The sequence below is a fragment of the Orussus abietinus genome, unplaced genomic scaffold (assembly GCF_000612105.2).
Source record: "Orussus abietinus isolate OABI.00-Male unplaced genomic scaffold, Oabi_2.0 scaffold876, whole genome shotgun sequence".
Classification (NCBI taxonomy): domain Eukaryota; kingdom Metazoa; phylum Arthropoda; class Insecta; order Hymenoptera; family Orussidae; genus Orussus; species Orussus abietinus.
The window spans coordinates 3826-21922 of NW_019395099.1; the positions used below are offsets into that span (position 1 = coordinate 3826).

General features: G+C 33.4%; 3 protein-coding genes across 3 annotated transcripts; 2 read left to right on the forward strand and 1 right to left on the reverse strand.

Moving 5' to 3' along the window:
- Positions 1-3016: 3016 nt before the first annotated feature.
- On the reverse strand, positions 3017-7110 carry LOC105696149 (cytochrome P450 4C1-like; the record flags this gene model as incomplete). Its single annotated transcript, XM_023433646.1, is given in 7 exon segments — positions 3017-3194; positions 3770-3838; positions 3932-4044; positions 4125-4179; positions 5117-5243; positions 5351-5420; positions 6928-7110. Coding segments are annotated over 7 exon segments (706 nt in total), but the record flags the coding sequence as incomplete, so codon positions are not given.
- Positions 7111-7194: 84 nt separating this feature from the next.
- LOC111674205 lies at positions 7195-9613 on the forward strand. Its single transcript, XM_023433647.1, has 4 exons — positions 7195-7221; positions 7679-7725; positions 7830-7950; positions 8666-9613. Exons 1-4 carry the CDS (start codon positions 7195-7197, stop codon positions 8777-8779), a joined length of 309 nt encoding a protein of 102 aa, XP_023289415.1. The 3' UTR covers positions 8780-9613.
- A 748-nt stretch (positions 9614-10361) lies between these two features.
- LOC111674204 (vitellogenin receptor-like) lies at positions 10362-16451 on the forward strand. Its single transcript, XM_023433645.1, has 6 exons — positions 10362-10509; positions 11421-11566; positions 13335-13426; positions 13657-13894; positions 14392-14569; positions 16150-16451. Exons 1-6 carry the CDS (start codon positions 10365-10367, stop codon positions 16449-16451), a joined length of 1101 nt encoding a protein of 366 aa, XP_023289413.1. The 5' UTR covers positions 10362-10364.
- Positions 16452-18097: the final 1646 nt, after the last annotated feature.

Below are 18097 nucleotides of genomic sequence, written 5' to 3' on the forward strand. Positions count from 1 at the left end.
GGGAGGAAATTTAATACCTGCAAAAACATTTGTCGATATAAAATGCAGACGATTATTTTTTGGCTATTCTTTCTTATTAATTTTATATACCGTTAGATGAAAACTATAACTGTATTTATGTATTCTACGTTATATATTTGAAGTTATATTATAATAGGAATTTTAAAAAAGAATCTACGTTACTTCATCGCATTTCTCAACTTTTTGTTTTATGGAGTTAATCAATGTGTGCACTGAGCGGCTCAATTAAGAATAAAAGACATTTGCCTTTAATTTTGACCGCCCAAATGCGAGGGCACCTTTCGGACTTCCACCAGGAACGGTCCCGGAGGAAACCATTATTTTTAATTTTGCCGTTTATATATACGCCATGATCTTTAAAGTGTCGAAGGCCCTCACCTGGAGCTGTAATTAATCCATTACCGAGCCAAGAACGACCGAATTTGTAGAAGTCGCCCTTTTCGAGGGTTTTCGAGCTCAGGAATACGGCCTGTGAACACAGAGTCATAAGTGTTTTACATTAAAATGTGTTATTTTTTTATATTATATATTAGATTTATTGTTTTAATTNAAGATAAATATTTTGTGCTACTAGGGACCCTGATGAGATACATGCCTTTTTGTAAACGGACAGATGTCCTGTGGGAGATTAAATCAAATCATGATCAATTTGTTTGAAAACCCCTATTTTCCATCTTGGCAAAGTTAACAAAAACAGTTAATACTTGACATGTATGTGACACGTTATGCAATAATCTCCATAATCCGTGCACCTCTCGTGAAACCATCTTCTACAAAAAATGACCTGAATCCAATCAACAGTTGATGTACTTTTAGTGTACAGTTTTTTACATTCACAGCACATAGTGTTATCATCCTCTTCTATAGTGCCTGAATCAGATGAAATAGTATTAGATTGCAAAATTTTCCGTTTTACTTTCTTCCTATCACTCGTGGTTTGGCATTTCCAATTTTTCTTCTTCTTCTTTCTTTCTCTTTAGCTTTTCTCAAAATCTCCGATTGTTCATCTCTCTTTTTCTTTATTTCTGCATAAGCGTTTAAAATATTAACTGATCGTTTCTGACGTCCATATTTTGTTTTAGTCACAATAGGAATTTTAAATACAGTCGATAAGTATTTCGAGGAGTACTATCTTGGCTTGTTTTGGAATATACGTAAATTAATCGTCTAAATTAGGTCTATAGGTATAGCAAATGTCGATAGCAAGTATTTTAATAAAAATGACAACCATTTTCTTCCAGTAAATTAATTTGACCCCTCTTATACCATCTACAGTTGAATGACGCGTTGTTTTGCGAGATACGCAAATACTATAATATTACTTTATGTGCCCTTGAAGGCTTTGGTCGCTTCAAAACGGCACGCCATTTTGTAGGATATCAGTTATCCAGTTAGTATATAGATCAGTGCCGTATCGGCAACAAATAGATCACAAGCTCATCTGTATGGTGATTCTTCAAGCTATTTACTGTGCTTGTTCAGCTATCCTGCAACTACGCGTTATTACCCGCAATCAATTTCAAACGACAACAGAGGGCGCCACGAGCGTTCTTCTATTACCTTCAAATACGGCCTGGCGTCGGTAAATGTAGGTAAGCCGCCACCACCACGTAAAGTTCGAAAATTCTCGGTAACATTAAATTGGAGAAGGTAACTATGAAACATACCGTAAGTTACCGGGAACATTGAGAATTTAAGAGAACGTTAATTTTGTTATTTATACTTTAGGTTTCTTCGTTTAAATAACTTTTTTTTTTCAATCAACTTTAAAGTTCAAGCTATAGAGTAATAATTACTATTAGNATTACATGTGGTTTTTTCACCGAATTGACGTCTCAATCGAAACACGGTATCGGTTAAAAATTTCGCTCAATATTCCACGTTCGATTACAAATTAATTTTAGCGACCTACAATATTATTGCTATTAATTGTTAATTATTTTGCACGTTAGGTTTTCCACTTCGCTTGAATCAAATAAGGCGCGGATGGATTTGTGAAATTTAAGCGAGTCAATCGTGACATTTTCATCGGATTTATTGAAATTAATTATGTTTTTATTAATATGCGTTGAGACTGTTTATTTAGACATTACATGTGGTTTTTTCACCGAATTGACGTCTCAATCGAAACATGATATCAGTTAAAAATTTCACTCAATGTTCCACGTTCAATTACAAATTAATTTTAGCGACCTACAATATTATTGCTATTAATCGTTAATCATTTTGCACGTTAGGTTTTCCACTTCGCTTGAATTAAATAAAGCGAAGATGAATTTGTGAAATTTAATAGGGTCAATCGTGACATTTTCATCGGATTTATTGAAATTAATTAGTCCGTTCGGGAATTAATTTTAGGGTTAATGAATAATAATCGATAGTAAAATCCAACCTGCCGTACTTCCCATAAAAGAAAGACCATTTCCTACGATGGGATATGCCATCGGTCCAGGAAACTTCGCCGCAGCTCTATACAAATGAAGTCTTCTCCAATGGTACAGAAAAATTGTGATCAGCCCACAAAAAACTCCAGTTGTCATTAATGCGATCGTTAGGAGTGCCATTATGTCTTGACATGTACATAAAAACGATGCGTTAGAACATTTAACTTAATAATATACAGTAAATAACATAGGAGAACAATCATTATTCATTTTGTCTTCCTCTTGCAATAGGGAAGAACGAGAATTTATCGTTAAATGAAAATAAAAAAATATGTGAAAAAGGATTTATATTTAACTATGCAAATGTTTCTGATGGTTTTACTGAAAATATTAAGGTACTATATTGTCATGAACGGGAGCAGGTTAATTTATCCTGGAATAAAATACACGCCCTAGTAGCATAGAATAATTTTAAATATTTCTTTGTAATCTTTGTTAAATATCATAAGCGACAGATTTTTTAAGATTTCTTGTAGATTTTATTCGAAGATATCTGAAATATTTCTTGAAACTTTCANCTAGGGATATAACTTTGAATATAATAATCTTACCGATATCAAGGTCTTCTGTTACTTTCCTCACGAGAAAGGGCAGGACTGGAAAAAGTCTCATAGTCTCTTTAATAACACGTTCAAGATATTCCATTCGCTGTAGATCCTCTTCTTTAAGAAGTACATTCTCTATATTAGTAGGTCCATAGATGTTTAGTTGTTCTTGATAAACTTTTTCCTAAATTAATACATAAAAATAAAGTTTCAGCGATTAAAAAGTCATCGCCGATACCAAAGGGGAGACCGGGCCAAGTTGTCCTCCGGAGTAAATTGACCAATGTTTAACACACTTTTTATTTTTTTTTAAAAACTACTTTCCTCGAAACTATTTTCCATATTTTCCCATCTAACTCCGTGATATTCTTTTTCTACGGTATTCTAAATTGTTCGAGCTAGGTCCTAAAACTCTTCATTTTCGATTCTAAGCCTCCAAAAAGCGTAAAATATCAAAAACGTGCACGGACCACGCCATGTTGGACCTAGTCCATAATTAATAAATAAATTTTATGTGAAAAATGAAATTTCGTGAGTTTCAGAACCTACTTTAGCGCCACCATATTCACGTGGCGAAATTTGAAACGAATCGGCAAATCCAATTCGGAGACTACTTTCCCCAACGATCTTACTTATAAGATATATATAGGCTGACTTTTTCATATCACCTTAAACATTACCGAAAAAAATTGGTCATTTTTCCCCGATCTCCCCTACTTGAATATTTCCAATAGTTATTTTTTAAATATTTTTACTCACCTGGATGTCAGGGAAACTAGCCAACATTAACATAACGAAACTACTGACGTTCGCATTCGTGTCATTGCCCTTAAATAAAATACATTTGGTTAACTTATTAGAACATGTATCCTTTCGTAATGTTAACTTATTATTTAGGCTTTTATTGCCTGAACTATTTACAGCTATTATTAATGTATTGACTTGATCGCGAAGTTCTTCGTCTTTAAACTTCGTTCCATCCTGTGTTAGTTCCATTAAAAGATCGAGAAAAATCTTTTTACGCGGTCCATCCTCTAAAAATAAAAAATGGAGTTGTTTATGCTTTGTTTAGAATTATTATTCCCTTCATAAGACTTACGGGTATTTTCCTTACCATTCTTTTGGCTTTCTTCGTTTTTAGTTAACGCAGCTTTCTTTTTACGAATCACCTAGTACAAAATATGTGATTTTATACGGTTTATACAATGTATACTTATTTTATTAAGCTCATGGCATTAAGGTGATATGAAAGTGTGATATATACGTACCAAAAAATTCAAATATTTATAAAACTTTTCTCCAAACTGGGTACACCGAATTATCTGAAACTTTAACCTGTGGTTATGGAGGCCCTAAGGAACAACGCGCTGTTCATAAGATTTATTTTTTCGAAAAAAATGTACTCATCTTGGGCAAGAACCAAAAAAAATCATTTTTTTTCGAAAAGTGAACTTTTACGATCGTCGCGTTCTTCCGAATCATTTGAAACATTATCACGAGATTATGGAGGCCCTAAGAATGAACGCGATGCTCATGAAATTTCATTTTTCGAAAAAAATGTTTTACTTATATTGGACCAGAACCAAGAAAGCATTTTTAATCAAAAAATGAAATTTCACGAGATTATGGAGGACCTAAGGATGAACGCGATGCTCATGAAATTTCATTTTTCGAAAAAGACATTTGCATTTATCTTGGAAAAGATCCAAAAAACATTATTATTCAAAAAATGAAATTTCCCGCGATTATGGAGGACCTAAGGATGAACGCGATGCTCATGAAATTTCATTTTTCGAAAAAAATATTAGCACTTATCTTGGACAAGAACAAAAAAATATATTTTTTTTCGAAAAATGAAATCTCATGAACAGTGCGTTCTTCCTTAGCGCCTCCACAATCACGTGTTCAAGTTTCAGATAATTCGGTGCACCCAGTTTGGAAAAAAGTTTTATAAACATTTTAACGTTTTGGTACGTATATATAACACTTTCATATCCCCTTAAATAAGGAAAACATCAGACTGGGTAAAAATGACTAATTACTCTAAAGAAAATTTCGGTTATTTGTAGGCTAATCTACACTTAAAAAAGGGCATTGCGTACTTACATTATTAATTACGTCGTGCAAGTACTTTATACATTGGTTTTGCTCTTTTGCCAATTGTGAGTATTTGAAAATAATATCAGGGTGTAACCAGAATGTCACTGCTCTTATCGCTAACAGCTCCAGCAATCTAAAAAATAGAAATTATACGTCATAGCAATCACGTCATTGATTAGCATTGATGGTAATAGTCTAATATGAGGATTCTTAAACAAATTATAATGTATGTTATTAAACCTATTAGCCGCGTCCGGGAAATTGCAGTCAGCATTAGTTTGAGCGTTCAATGACACCCCCATCGCAGTTTCTGTAAAATATGCATTAAATGTTATGAAAATAATTTAACGTTAAGGTGAAGTGAAACCCCCATCGCAGTTTCTGTAAAATATGCATAAATGTTATGAAAATAATTTAACGTTAAGGTGAAGTGGAACCCCTCCTCAAATCAGTCGATTTGAATAAGACACTTTTTTTTTAAGGAAAAGTGAAATCGTCGAGTAAGTCTATCAACGTCGGTAAAGAAGATTTTTCTAACCACTTACGTTGCCGACATTCGCTTTTATTTTGACAGTTGTGTCGAATTATATTGGGTATTGTACTAAATCGCATAATCAATATATCGTTATCGTACAATAATTATAAAGAAATCGACGTAAAACTCCAGAAATCCCCTGAGTTCATGGTTTCTGAGGCCTTAATTGATTTCAGAGGGACACTCTGCGCCATCTGTGATTTCCATGTGAACTAAATTTTCCCCCCTAGACCTCGTATTACCATCGTTTTAGCATAGAAGCACATAAGACGCTTTTTTGCCTTTATCCCGTTCAAATGTGAGTTTCTCGATTACCAGAGTGTTCTAAATTGTCGTACAATTGTTCTGACACATTTGTTTCTCATATTAAAGCCTTCAATAATTGTATATTGATCGAAATATGAGAGCCCGACGCCATTTTAGTTCTAACCTGGACTAAGTTAAGCAATTTTTTTCAAAAATCCAAATTTGAAAGTGTCAGGATAATTCCTAGGTGCTCACGAGACATGTACCGACATTTTAGACAGTTTGATCTAATACCCTTAAAAAAAAGTGTCTTAATCGAGTCGACTGATTTGAAGGGAGTTTCACATCACCTTAAGGATATTGAAATGTCCTGACACTTTTAAAATTCGAAATTTCGAACAAAAGTGGTTGGCTTAGCCTAGACCAGATCCAAAATGAGGTCGGGCTCTCACATTTCGATTAATATACAATTATTAAAGGCTTTAATATATAAAACGAAAGTGTCAGGATAATTGTACAACAATGGAGAACGCTCTAGTAATCGATAAACTCGCATTTGAACGGAATAAAGGCAAAAAAAGTGTCGTAAGCGTTTTTGTGCTAAACCAGGTCCCGGAGATAAAATTTAGTTGGCACTGAAATCACAGATGGCGCAGGGTGGCACTCTGCAGTCAATTAGGGCATCAAGAACCACGAATGCAGGGGATTTATGGAGCTTTCCTTCGATTTTTTTATAATTATTGTACAGAAGCGACATGTAGAGTATACCATTTAATACAATACCCAATTTAATTCGACATGGCTGTGAATATAAATACCAACGTCGGCAACGTAGGTATTTAGAAGAATTTCTTTTACCGACGACGATCAAATTTCTCAACGTGTTTCACTTCACCTTAAGAAATGTATGTTACACCTAATGATTATTTCTAATCATTTGCACGATATCTACAGTGTAAAGAGATAATAAAAAATATTTAAAAGCTAGTTTTAGGGAAGTAATAAATAATGGAAGGGGTTTTATAGCATCACTCACCACATATAATATCTAAAGTGCAAAGTGATACGTATTTAAATACATCGAATTCCTTGCCCTCCACTTCCACTTCCATCTGCCGTACCAATACCATTGATTGTTTTGCATAAATGTCGATGAAGGATTCCAATATTTTTTTATGGAACGTTGGAGCAATCAGCTTTCGGTCAGAACGCCATTTGGAAACTGAGGATAAATATTTTTATACATAACTTTTTGTTTATAGTCGGCGAAGTCATTAAGGTGAATTGGTTAAAATTTTAGCACATGACTCATAAGCATCTAAGGATTATCGTGACACTTTCGAAGTTTGGATTTTTTAACATTTTTGTACTTAGCCAAGAGTGTACAACAAAAATGGCATCCTCCAGGAAATTAATTTGACACCTCTTATACTATTTATAGTTGAACGATCATCGTTTTGACGCATGCGTCAGAATTAAAAAATTAATTGAAATGCCCATAACGATAGGATTGTGGTCACTTTAAAACGTCACGCCATTTTGTAAGATATCAGCTATCCAGTTAGTATATATATATATATATCAGTGATTTTATATGAACTAACACATATTATACCGAGACGCTGTGATTCGTTGCAATAATGTGCGCGGGCCATTACGCCTTCTAATTGAGTCGCTCAGTGCACACATCGATTAACTCCACTTTTTGAAAAATCTTAAATTTAGGTGTCAAAGCACTTGGTATAGTCATAACTTTTTATATTTATAATGTCTTTCCTGATTAATAGAGATTAACACCATTAAACGGCAANGAGAAATATTTTGGGCTACAAGGGTATCCTTTAAAATAGTTTCCAATTTAAATTGACCGGTTTGAGAGGGGTTTCATTGAAATTGAAATCAATTGTTTATACTACATTTAGTTGTTCTTCGTTTCAGTATACATTTCCAAAATCCTTCCTTCGGACGCAGACAACAGACCCGGAATGAATGTATTGCGCCGGTGTTATCACAAAGTCACAATGAATACTCGAACCCCCTCTCCGAATTACCACCGAGGGTAAGTAACGAAATTCAATTTTACCAAGTGAAATGACAGATTAATATTAATATAATTTTTGCATTTTTAAACTTGACAACCCTTTAAACAATACCATACTTTTGGTACAATGAACCCAGGCACCGCGCAATGTGGAATATCCGTAAATTAATCGTATATAAACGTTCATTGAACGTATGTTAGATATATATAGATATCTATGAACTCTATTTTAGAAACAATCAAAGGCTATATGTCCGGATACGATATGTAAATGTTATATTACATGAGGTGTCGTTTTATTTTTCTAAACGTATTTTCAACAATGTTGATTAACCTTTGGTAGACGTCTGCTAGAGCTACTATATATTTTGTATGCGTCAAGAAATAAATAGATATTTGTAGATCAATAGTGGATATATAATTTTCATCTAGAATAGACGTACATATTTATATGTATCCTTTAGATATTTATGATATATATTCTATGGTCATATACATAAAATAGATCCATATACTTACAAAAGATATTTTTTTAGGTGGATGATAGACGATATACATTTGCTATACCTATAGACCTAATTTAGACGATTAATTTACGTATATTCCACTTCATGGGTTGACTGAGAATGTACACTATACATTCTAATGCGTTTACAATATTTATAACAGTCGTCAAGTAAAACATGTTTTTAAGCAAAACGAAATTTTAATAATAAAAACGAATTTGTTTTAGATACTTACACAAGGACTTGGACAGAAGAAAGTGATAGAAGTTGAAAATTCTGATCATTCCGAAAGCGAAATGGAGGACACAGATCACTCGCACAAAACACATTTGATATGTTAATAATAAAAAAAATAAATCCATTAGTAATCAGTATTTATTGTTGCCGGAGTATATGTAATACCGGAATGGGAACATTTTATATAAATTCAGTTCGTTGCGAAACTTACGGCAAGTGTGATATTTATTCACATTATTTATAATAAGTAAAAACCACATTGCACGTGATAATCAGATAAATGTTTATTGTATCACGCAGGGTGGAGAATTGAAAACATAAATTTATTATCGTGTGAGAAACCAGATAAAAGAATTTATATCATATTTTAACATGTACAATGTCTTATGTATACAATCATCAGGTTAAGGTATTATACTTGTACATTATTATATTATACATACAAGTATACTTGTGCGTTAAATATTTATCATGTCGGGATATTTGTACACGTGAAAAGTATTAGTCTCGAAGAACATTAACGTCCTCCATTGAATTTATTTGTTGTGTACAGTTAGTCCTTTTCATGTGATATTGTTATTATTATTATTACTGTTATTATTATATAATATATTTGTACACTTAATGTACTTTTGTACTATGTGAATTGCGAAACACTTTCTATATGTAATGTGCGTATTTTGTGTATATACCTGCGCACTACTCTACACGCATGTCGAATTGTAATCATAAACAAATAATTATATTTTTATATCATATTACATTCGAAGAAGTCGCACCACCAAACCTAATTACGCTTCACATGTCTACATGTACATGAACCCTGAACATGTTACCTTATTTAGAAAATTGTATGCAGATAGATATCTGCATACAATTTTTTGGTGAACCGAACTATCACAGAATTATTAATAAAGGCTTCTATATTTTCCAGAAAATCATACAAATCGATTTAACGGCGATTTACATAAGTGTTATGTACACATTTGTTATGTAACATGCTATATTAATGTTATAAATTCAGTTACCTTAAAATATTAATTTTTCCAGCATTTAATAAAAAATAATGCAATTTTATAAACAATTATGAAATTTTTTATTTTATATTATTTTGTGGCACTTGGCAATAGTTAGGTATTATATAATAAATCAGACTTTAAATGAAATTATGTGAATGATAAACTATCTGATTTTATTTAAAGACTATAATTTCATTCGGCTAGCAAACAATTACTGATAATGTGTATGCCAATTAAAATCACATATTATTCATACGAGTAGTAAACAAAATATGATATATAATAATCTTATGACATTTGACGATGAATTATGACAATGACGATGACGATGATGCAGTAAAATGAATGACAGCACCAATATAGTTCTCTTTTGATATTCGAAATATTCGTTGAAAATCTCAATAACATATTTAGTTCCAATAATTTAGAANATACCACGTCTCTCACACGTTTTGTTCACGTTCGACCCAATTAACATACCATTTCTCTCACACGTTTTGTTCACGTTTGGCCCGATTGATATACCACGTCTCTCACACGATATTGTAGATGAAGAAGTTAGATCTAATCCAAACCCCTTCGTGAAAAAAAATGCACAAATGTTAATTACGGTTTAAAAAAATGCATTACAATTTCTACACGAGGAAATAAATTCTGTAAAGGACCGCCAATGGAGATTATCACGGCCACGAAAGAGGATATTAGGAAGATACCGACAAGTCTGAGTTCGATCCGGGTTTTATATCTAGAACCCAATGTTGGCATCACCGGACTTGATGTAAATACGCAGCTTAATAGCGTTTACTGGAGCAATGGTTAGTCATGTTTATTGTTACATCCGTAAGAGGAATCTTGTTAGTAGTTAGAGTATACAGTCATCATTTACGAGACCTGGTACCTTCCCGGGATATTTTTCACTTTCTACGCGTTCTCACGGTATACATATGGTCGCTAAATGTTTTTTACTTTCATGCGAAAGAACCGAACATCCCCGAAATTTTCGATGAATAGGACCATAAAAAATACCCTTAGACGGTACGTGATTTTACTAACAAGGAAGGTATCCCAGGTCGATCTCTCCCATTTGATTTCTTTTATAATATGTCATAGTAGACCAAAAACTAAGCGACACGTATTTTTTTTTATCTGCAATTAAACATTTTAAGGGGGTGAAACCACCATCCAAAGTAAGGCATGTCAAGGGGCGATTTGGCAGTTTCACCCACAAGAACATAATATTTTATAACCAATCCACCTTGAAAGGCTTTCTCATAACGAAAGATAAAAAATACAATTTTCTCAATTAAAAAAAAAATTAAGGGGTGAGCGTTCGGGGGTAGTTACCCCAGTCAATATTTTTTTTCGGGAAAATCCAAAGACACGTCATATTTCCTTCGTGTTCATACACAACATATATTTTTTTATAGATTTTTAGACTTGAATTTGACCATTTTTTGTATAAACGTAATCATATTTAGGGGTGGCTCACCCCTTAATTTTTTTTCTTTTAATTCTGAAAATTATATTTTTCATTTCGCGTTATGAGAAAGCTTTTCCAGGTGGATTGGTTAAAATATATTATGTTCTTGTGGGTGAAACTGCCAAATCGCCCCTTGACATGATCTCGGTGCCTTAACAATACATAAAAGTTACAAATTATTGGCCTTTCGAGGGGAGTAATTTATTAACTGGTCATTTTTCATTAACGAAATTGTTTTTCCGATAGAATTGTTGGGGACAATTAGCAAGCTCACGATAAATACCCGCGACAGACAAGTAGCGATGAATGTTGGAAAGCCAGAAGTTCTTGCAGTTGATTGGGTCACTGATAACGTGTACTTCTATGACAGTATGCACCCACACTCTCTTAAGGTAAGGAGAATATTAAGGTGATATGAAAGTATTTTATATACATACTAAAAAGTCCAAATATTAATAAAACTTTTCTCCAAACTGGGTGCACCAAATTATCTATAACTTTAACACGTGATTATGGAGTCGATAAGAAGAACGCGCTGCCCATGAAATGTGATTTTTCGAAAAAAAAATCTTCTTTTGGTTCTTTTCCGAGATAAGTACAACATTTTTTTTCGATAAAGAAATTTCATGACCAGCGCGTTATTCCTTAGTGCTTTCATAATCACATGTTAAGTTTCAGATAATTCGGTGCACCCAGTTTGGAGAAAACTCTAGTAGCACAAAATATTTCTCCTATATTTTCTATATATTTAACGAATGCAATAACATTTTGTAAATATTTAGCAGACATTTNTACGTAAATTATATGTCAATTACTAAAAGATATAAAAACAATTGTAATAATGGTTTAACGAACGTATGAACCTAGGCAATTTCTGGGCCCATCACTAAATGAAGCGTAGCAATATGGTATGACCTTAAATACTAATATTTACGTAAATTATATGGAAATTACAGGAAGATATAAAAACAATTGTAATAATGGTTTAACAAACGTATGTACCTAGGCAATTTCTGGGCCCATCACTAAATGGAGCGTAGCAATAAGGTATGGCTTTAAGTATTAATATTTACGTAAATTATATGTCAATTATAGGAAGATATAAAAACAATTGTAATAATGGTTTAACAAACGTATGTACCTAGGCAATTTCTGGGCCCAGCACTAAATGGAGCGTAGCAATAAGGATGTCGTTTGGCGACTTCTTCCGGCGAAAATCGATCTGGATCAAATTTTTCGGGACTTGGCCAGTATTCCTCCATTCGATGTAACTTGATAATTTCGACCATTACTGTACTTCCTTTTGGCAAAGTGTAACTGCCTAAAAAATGCAAGACACGTAGTTAGGGTGAAGTGAAACACGTCGAGAAACTTGATCGACGTCGGTAAAAAAAGTGTTTTTAAATACCTACGTTGCCGACGTTCGTTTTTATATCCGCATTGGTATCGAATTATATTGAGTATTGTACTAAATAACTTCGTCTATCATTTTCGTATAATAATTATAATGAAATTGAAGTAAAACTCCAGAAATACTCTGGATTCATGGTTTCTGAGGCCCTAATTGACTGCAGAGGGACCCCCTGCGCCATCTGTGATTTCCGTGCCAACTAAATTTTCACTCCGAGGTTTCGCATTACCATTGTGTTAGAAAAAAAAACATAAGACCTTTTTTGCCTTTATCCCGTTCAAATACGAGTTTTTTGATTGGCAGAGGGTTCTAAATTATTGTAAAATTGTACTGTCACTTTTGTTTCTCATATTAGAGCCTTCAATAATTGTATATCGATCAAAATATGACAGCTTGGCGTCATTTTGGTTTTGGTCTGGGCTAAGTTAAACAATTTCTTTCAAAAATCCAAATTTTAAAAACGTCAGGATAATTTCTAGGTGCGCACGAGTCATCCCTAGTAGCACAAAATATTTTTCCTATATTTTCTATATATTTAACGAATATCGTATATTTTGGAAATATTTACCAGACATTTGAAATATTTGCCAAANTATTCTATACTACTAGGGAAGATTTATAAATATTTTGACTTTTTGTTATGTATATATCACACTTTCATATCACTTTAAGGTCTTTATTTCAGGGTCTCAGAGTTGACTTTTTACCAGATTGGCCTACTATTGACATTGTATACTTTTTTTAAACAGATATGCCACCTAGAGGAACAAAAATGCGCAAAAGTAGTTGCGGTCGAGGGTTCTGCTAAAGTAATGTCTATCACTCTGGATCCAAAACACGGGTAAGATTTTCCAATTTCTACAGGTAACAAAACATTTACTTTCACTTCGCGTTAATTAATAATTATTTTAAATTGATAAAACTAGATCGCATATGGAGAACAAGAAATAGTGTATTTTTATTTCCACCATTGCTATTTTTGGGATTCATTTATTTTTTCTGCTATTCACTCGGTGTTGCGTTTAATTAATTGTATTTCTCATGTTGTTAATGATTTTTGGCAAAATTCAGGTGGCTTTTTTGGAGTCAAACAAATTGGCGAGCGCTAAACGATCCGTCGAGCGAGATTTATAGGAGCGATATGGCAGGATCTAATTTAAAACCGATTGTTGATAAGAACATTGGTGTCATCAGTGGAATGACTGTAGACCATCAACGATCGCGATTGTATTGGGCGGATGCTCATCTCAATGTCATCGAAAGAGCAGACCTCGATGGGGCGAATCGTGAAATTTTTCTCAAGTCCCAAGTACGTACATTAAACAATTAACTACTACATGCGGTTCTAGATTGTAAACCAATGTTTTGATAACAACTCGTCGAATGAATTGTCGTAAGTTCATTAGTGACTATTTCCAATATACCTAAGCTTTCTGACAAGATTAATTTATCATTGTTGCTCAACGACAATGCATAGAATTGTTTGAAAGTCGTGTCTCATTGTTGCTCAAGGATAATGCATACAATTGTTTAAAACGTTTACAAATGCAAACTCAGGCTGTAGGTATCACTTTTTTTCAAAGCATTTTTTCTTAGATTAAGAACAAATGGTCTACCTAGTTAAATTATTGTCGTGTTAAGCTTTCAAATATTTCTCAACTCTGAATAATATTGAAATATTTAGGTATAGATATGTCCACGTGGTATTTAAAACTATTTCGAACATCTTCGACGAGTGAATTAAAATTAATTTAATAAAAATTCGATGCATTTCTAAAAATTAATAATTTGCATTTGATGTCTCAGGTCCATCATCCGATCGGTATTAATCTATATGAAGATTCGCTTTATTGGCTCGTCAGTAATTCCGGAAGATTAAAAACATGTTCGCTGCATGGAATGAAAATTTGCCAAACCGTTCAAATAGGATCAACGAATATTGATCAATTCTTTACCCTTCTGCAGACATCGAGACAACCGTCCAGTAAGTTGACAAACATATTCAAGAAAGATAATTATACATTTTTCGAATTTCATATATTCTTCCCAGTAGCATAGAATAATTATTAAATATTTGTTTGTAATCTTTGCTAAATATCTCAAGCGACAGATTTTTTAAGATTTCTTGTAGATTTCATTCCAAGATATTTAAAATATTTGTTGAAAATCTCAATGACAATAAACGTAATCATATTTAGGGGTGGCTCACCCCTTAATTTTTTTTCTTTTAATTCTGAAAATTATATTTTTCATTTCGCGTTATGAGAAAGCTTTTCCNTTAATATAGAAAAGCAACGGGAAAATTATCGATATGCTTGAGGATCACTTTCCAATTTCCTTAAAAAATGAATCTTGCCTTTTCTTTGAAAAGGACACAAAAAATTAATATAGAAAAGTAATGGGAAAATTATCGATAAGCTTGAGGATCACTTTCCAATTTCCTTAAAAAATGAATGTTGCCTTTTTCTCTGAAAAGAACGCAAAAAATTAATATACTAAAGCAATGGGAAAATTATCGATAAGCTTGAGGATCACTTTCCAATTTTCTGAAAAAATGAATCTTGCCTTCTTCTCTGAAAAGAACGCAACAAATTAATATAGAAAAGCAACGGGAAAATTATCGATAAGCTTGAGGATCACTTTCCAATTTCCTTAAAAAATTAATGTGGCCTTTTTCTCTGAAAAGAAAGCAAAAAATTAATATAGAAAAGCAACGGGAAAATTATCGATATGCTTGAGGATCACTTTCCAATTTCCTTAAAAAATGAATCGTGCCGTTTTTTCTGAGAAGTTTTTTTTCCTACTCATGAGTAAATTGAAACTGAATTTTTTCTACAGATCGATTGTCCAGACGAGTCGGACGAGCCTGAATCTTGCCGAATGGGAACATGTTCTCCCGAAATGTTTACTTGCAACAATGGAAGGTGCATCGATCGTACCTTGATTTGCAATGCTATTAACGATTGTTTGGACGGTACGGACGAACGAGCTTGTCCAGGGTTCGTCTCCACGGATGTTGTACATTGCCACAGAAATGAGTTTAAGTGCGAAGGCACTGATACTTGCCTACCGATAAGCAGAAGGTAAGTGAACAAATCATGAACAAGTCAACAAATGACATCGCCTGTGCAGGATGGGAGGGCATTGATGTCAGTCATTGATGTCTCTTCCGCTATTTCATTATGGGAGCAAAACGTATAATTTTGATATTAAATATTTTNTTATAAATTATTGAAACTAAATATGTCATTGAGATTTTTAACAAATATTTCAAATATCTTCGAATGAAATCTATGAGAAATCTTAAAAAATCTGTCGCTTGAGATATTTAGAAAAGATTACAAAGAAATATCTAGTAATTGTTCTATGCAATATAATCTGAGCAAGAGTTCATAAACCCGGAACGAATTCGAATTTCGCTTTGAAATTTCGGCAACGTATTCCTGAATAGTTATACTAACAATTTAAATAGTAAAAATAAGCCGATTTTCTAAACATCCTAATGTGGTTTCTCCCCTTGAAAAATTTGTTACATTTTCCAAAACGTAATGTTACACGTTACAGTTGCGAACAAATGCCATCAGCACAAATGCGACAACATTTGCGTACCGAGGGATGACAATTCGGTCTGCATTTGCCAAAATGGACACATACTAAAGGAGAATGCTACGTGTACAGAGAGTCTGATTACGGCAATCAACTTCGTTTCCACGAAGCAGGAATTGAAGTCGCAGAACATTCGACAAGTGAGCGGCATGTTCACCGGAATCATCGTCACGGCTACTATGGGGATCATTATGCTAACTATCTACTATTACTACGTTAAGAAGAAGTTCAGTATGCTAGGCAAGCGCAATGTCAGGTAATTTCGTTATTATATCTTCCCTACTTCACATTTGAACAAAAATACCGCGCCATATTGAAAACAAACAACTCTCGGTTCTTCATTATTTGTTAATGTTAACCCTCTATGGGCCCGTGTAACTTCAGGTCGCATTTTAAATGAAAATTTTTTTTTCATTTGCATATATAGGTTCCTAATTGCTGATTTTTCGTTCCCCCAATTTTTTTTTATTTAAAAAAAAATTCGGCCCATAGAGGGTTAAGGTGAAGTGAAACACCCCTCGAATCAGTCGACTCGAATAAAACACTTCTTTTTAAGGGGATGTGAAAGTGGCATCCGAAAGCTCAATCGATCATAAAACTTTTCAACGAACTGGGTGTCTTAAATCGTTTCATACTTTAAAACATGAATATGGAGATCCTAAATTAAGTCCTGGAACTCGCGAAATTTCATTTTTTACAAGCTATTTTTTAAATACCTATAAACAAATTAGAAAACAATTGAAATTTCATGAGTTTCAGGACCTTTCTTATAGTCTCCCTATTCACGTTGTAAAGTTTTAAACTATTCTGTAAACCCAGTTGAGAGAAAAGTTTGATAAACAAAACCTCTTCGACGCCACTTTCCCCTTAAGGGTACTTATTAACATAATAATAATAATAATAAGTAAATAATGATTAATTCGTGAAATTTTTCTCAAGTCCCAAGTACGTACATTAAACAATTAACTACTACATGCGGTTCTAGATTGTAAACCAATGTTTTGATAACAACTCGTCNACGACAAATTTTTGCAATATTTTCATTCCGCTATTTCATTATGGGAGCGGAACGTGTGATTTTTATTTTAAATACTTTTAAAACGTTTATAATGTATCGGGCAAATTATATTGAAAAAATAATTATATTAAAATGAAGCAAAATATTGTTGAACATTTGTAAGAAAAATATTACAGAGAACACGCGGAGCTAATATTATACAAATAATATTCTAAAATAAATGTTTTGCAAATATTTCAAATGTTTGCTAAATATTTACAATTTGTACGATATTGGTTGAATATGTAGAAAATATAAGACAAATATCTTGTGCTACTAGGGTAAGTGTTCACATTTGAACTTATTGCTTCTTGTTCCAGAATCCTCGTGTACTGCAATTAACCCTTGCCCAAGTATTTGTCAAAAGACACCTTCTGGACCAATTTGTACTTGCGAAGAAGGTTACCGTCTGGAACCTGACGGAGTTTCTTGCAAGGACATCAACGAGTGCGAGGAGGATGCCTGCCCACAAATTTGCCGAAACAAAATTGGTTCTTTCAGTTGCTCCTGTTACGAAGGATATGTTCTACGCGAGGACGAGATCTCTTGCAAGGTTGCCGGTACGTTGCTTTGGTTAACCCTTGCCTTACGATTTAAATTCCAATAGCGCGGGCCATAAACAACAAAAATGACGGTCATACATCGAGCCATTTCACGTCTTGGCTGAACATTCAAAGTCTCACACTTCTCTCACACGTTTTGTTCACCTTTGGCCCGATTGACATACCACGTCTCTCGCACGTTTTGTTCATATTTAGTCCGATTGACGTACCACGTCTCTCACACGTTTTATTCACGTTTTACTCGATTGATATACCACGTCTCTCACACGTTTTATTCACGTTTGGT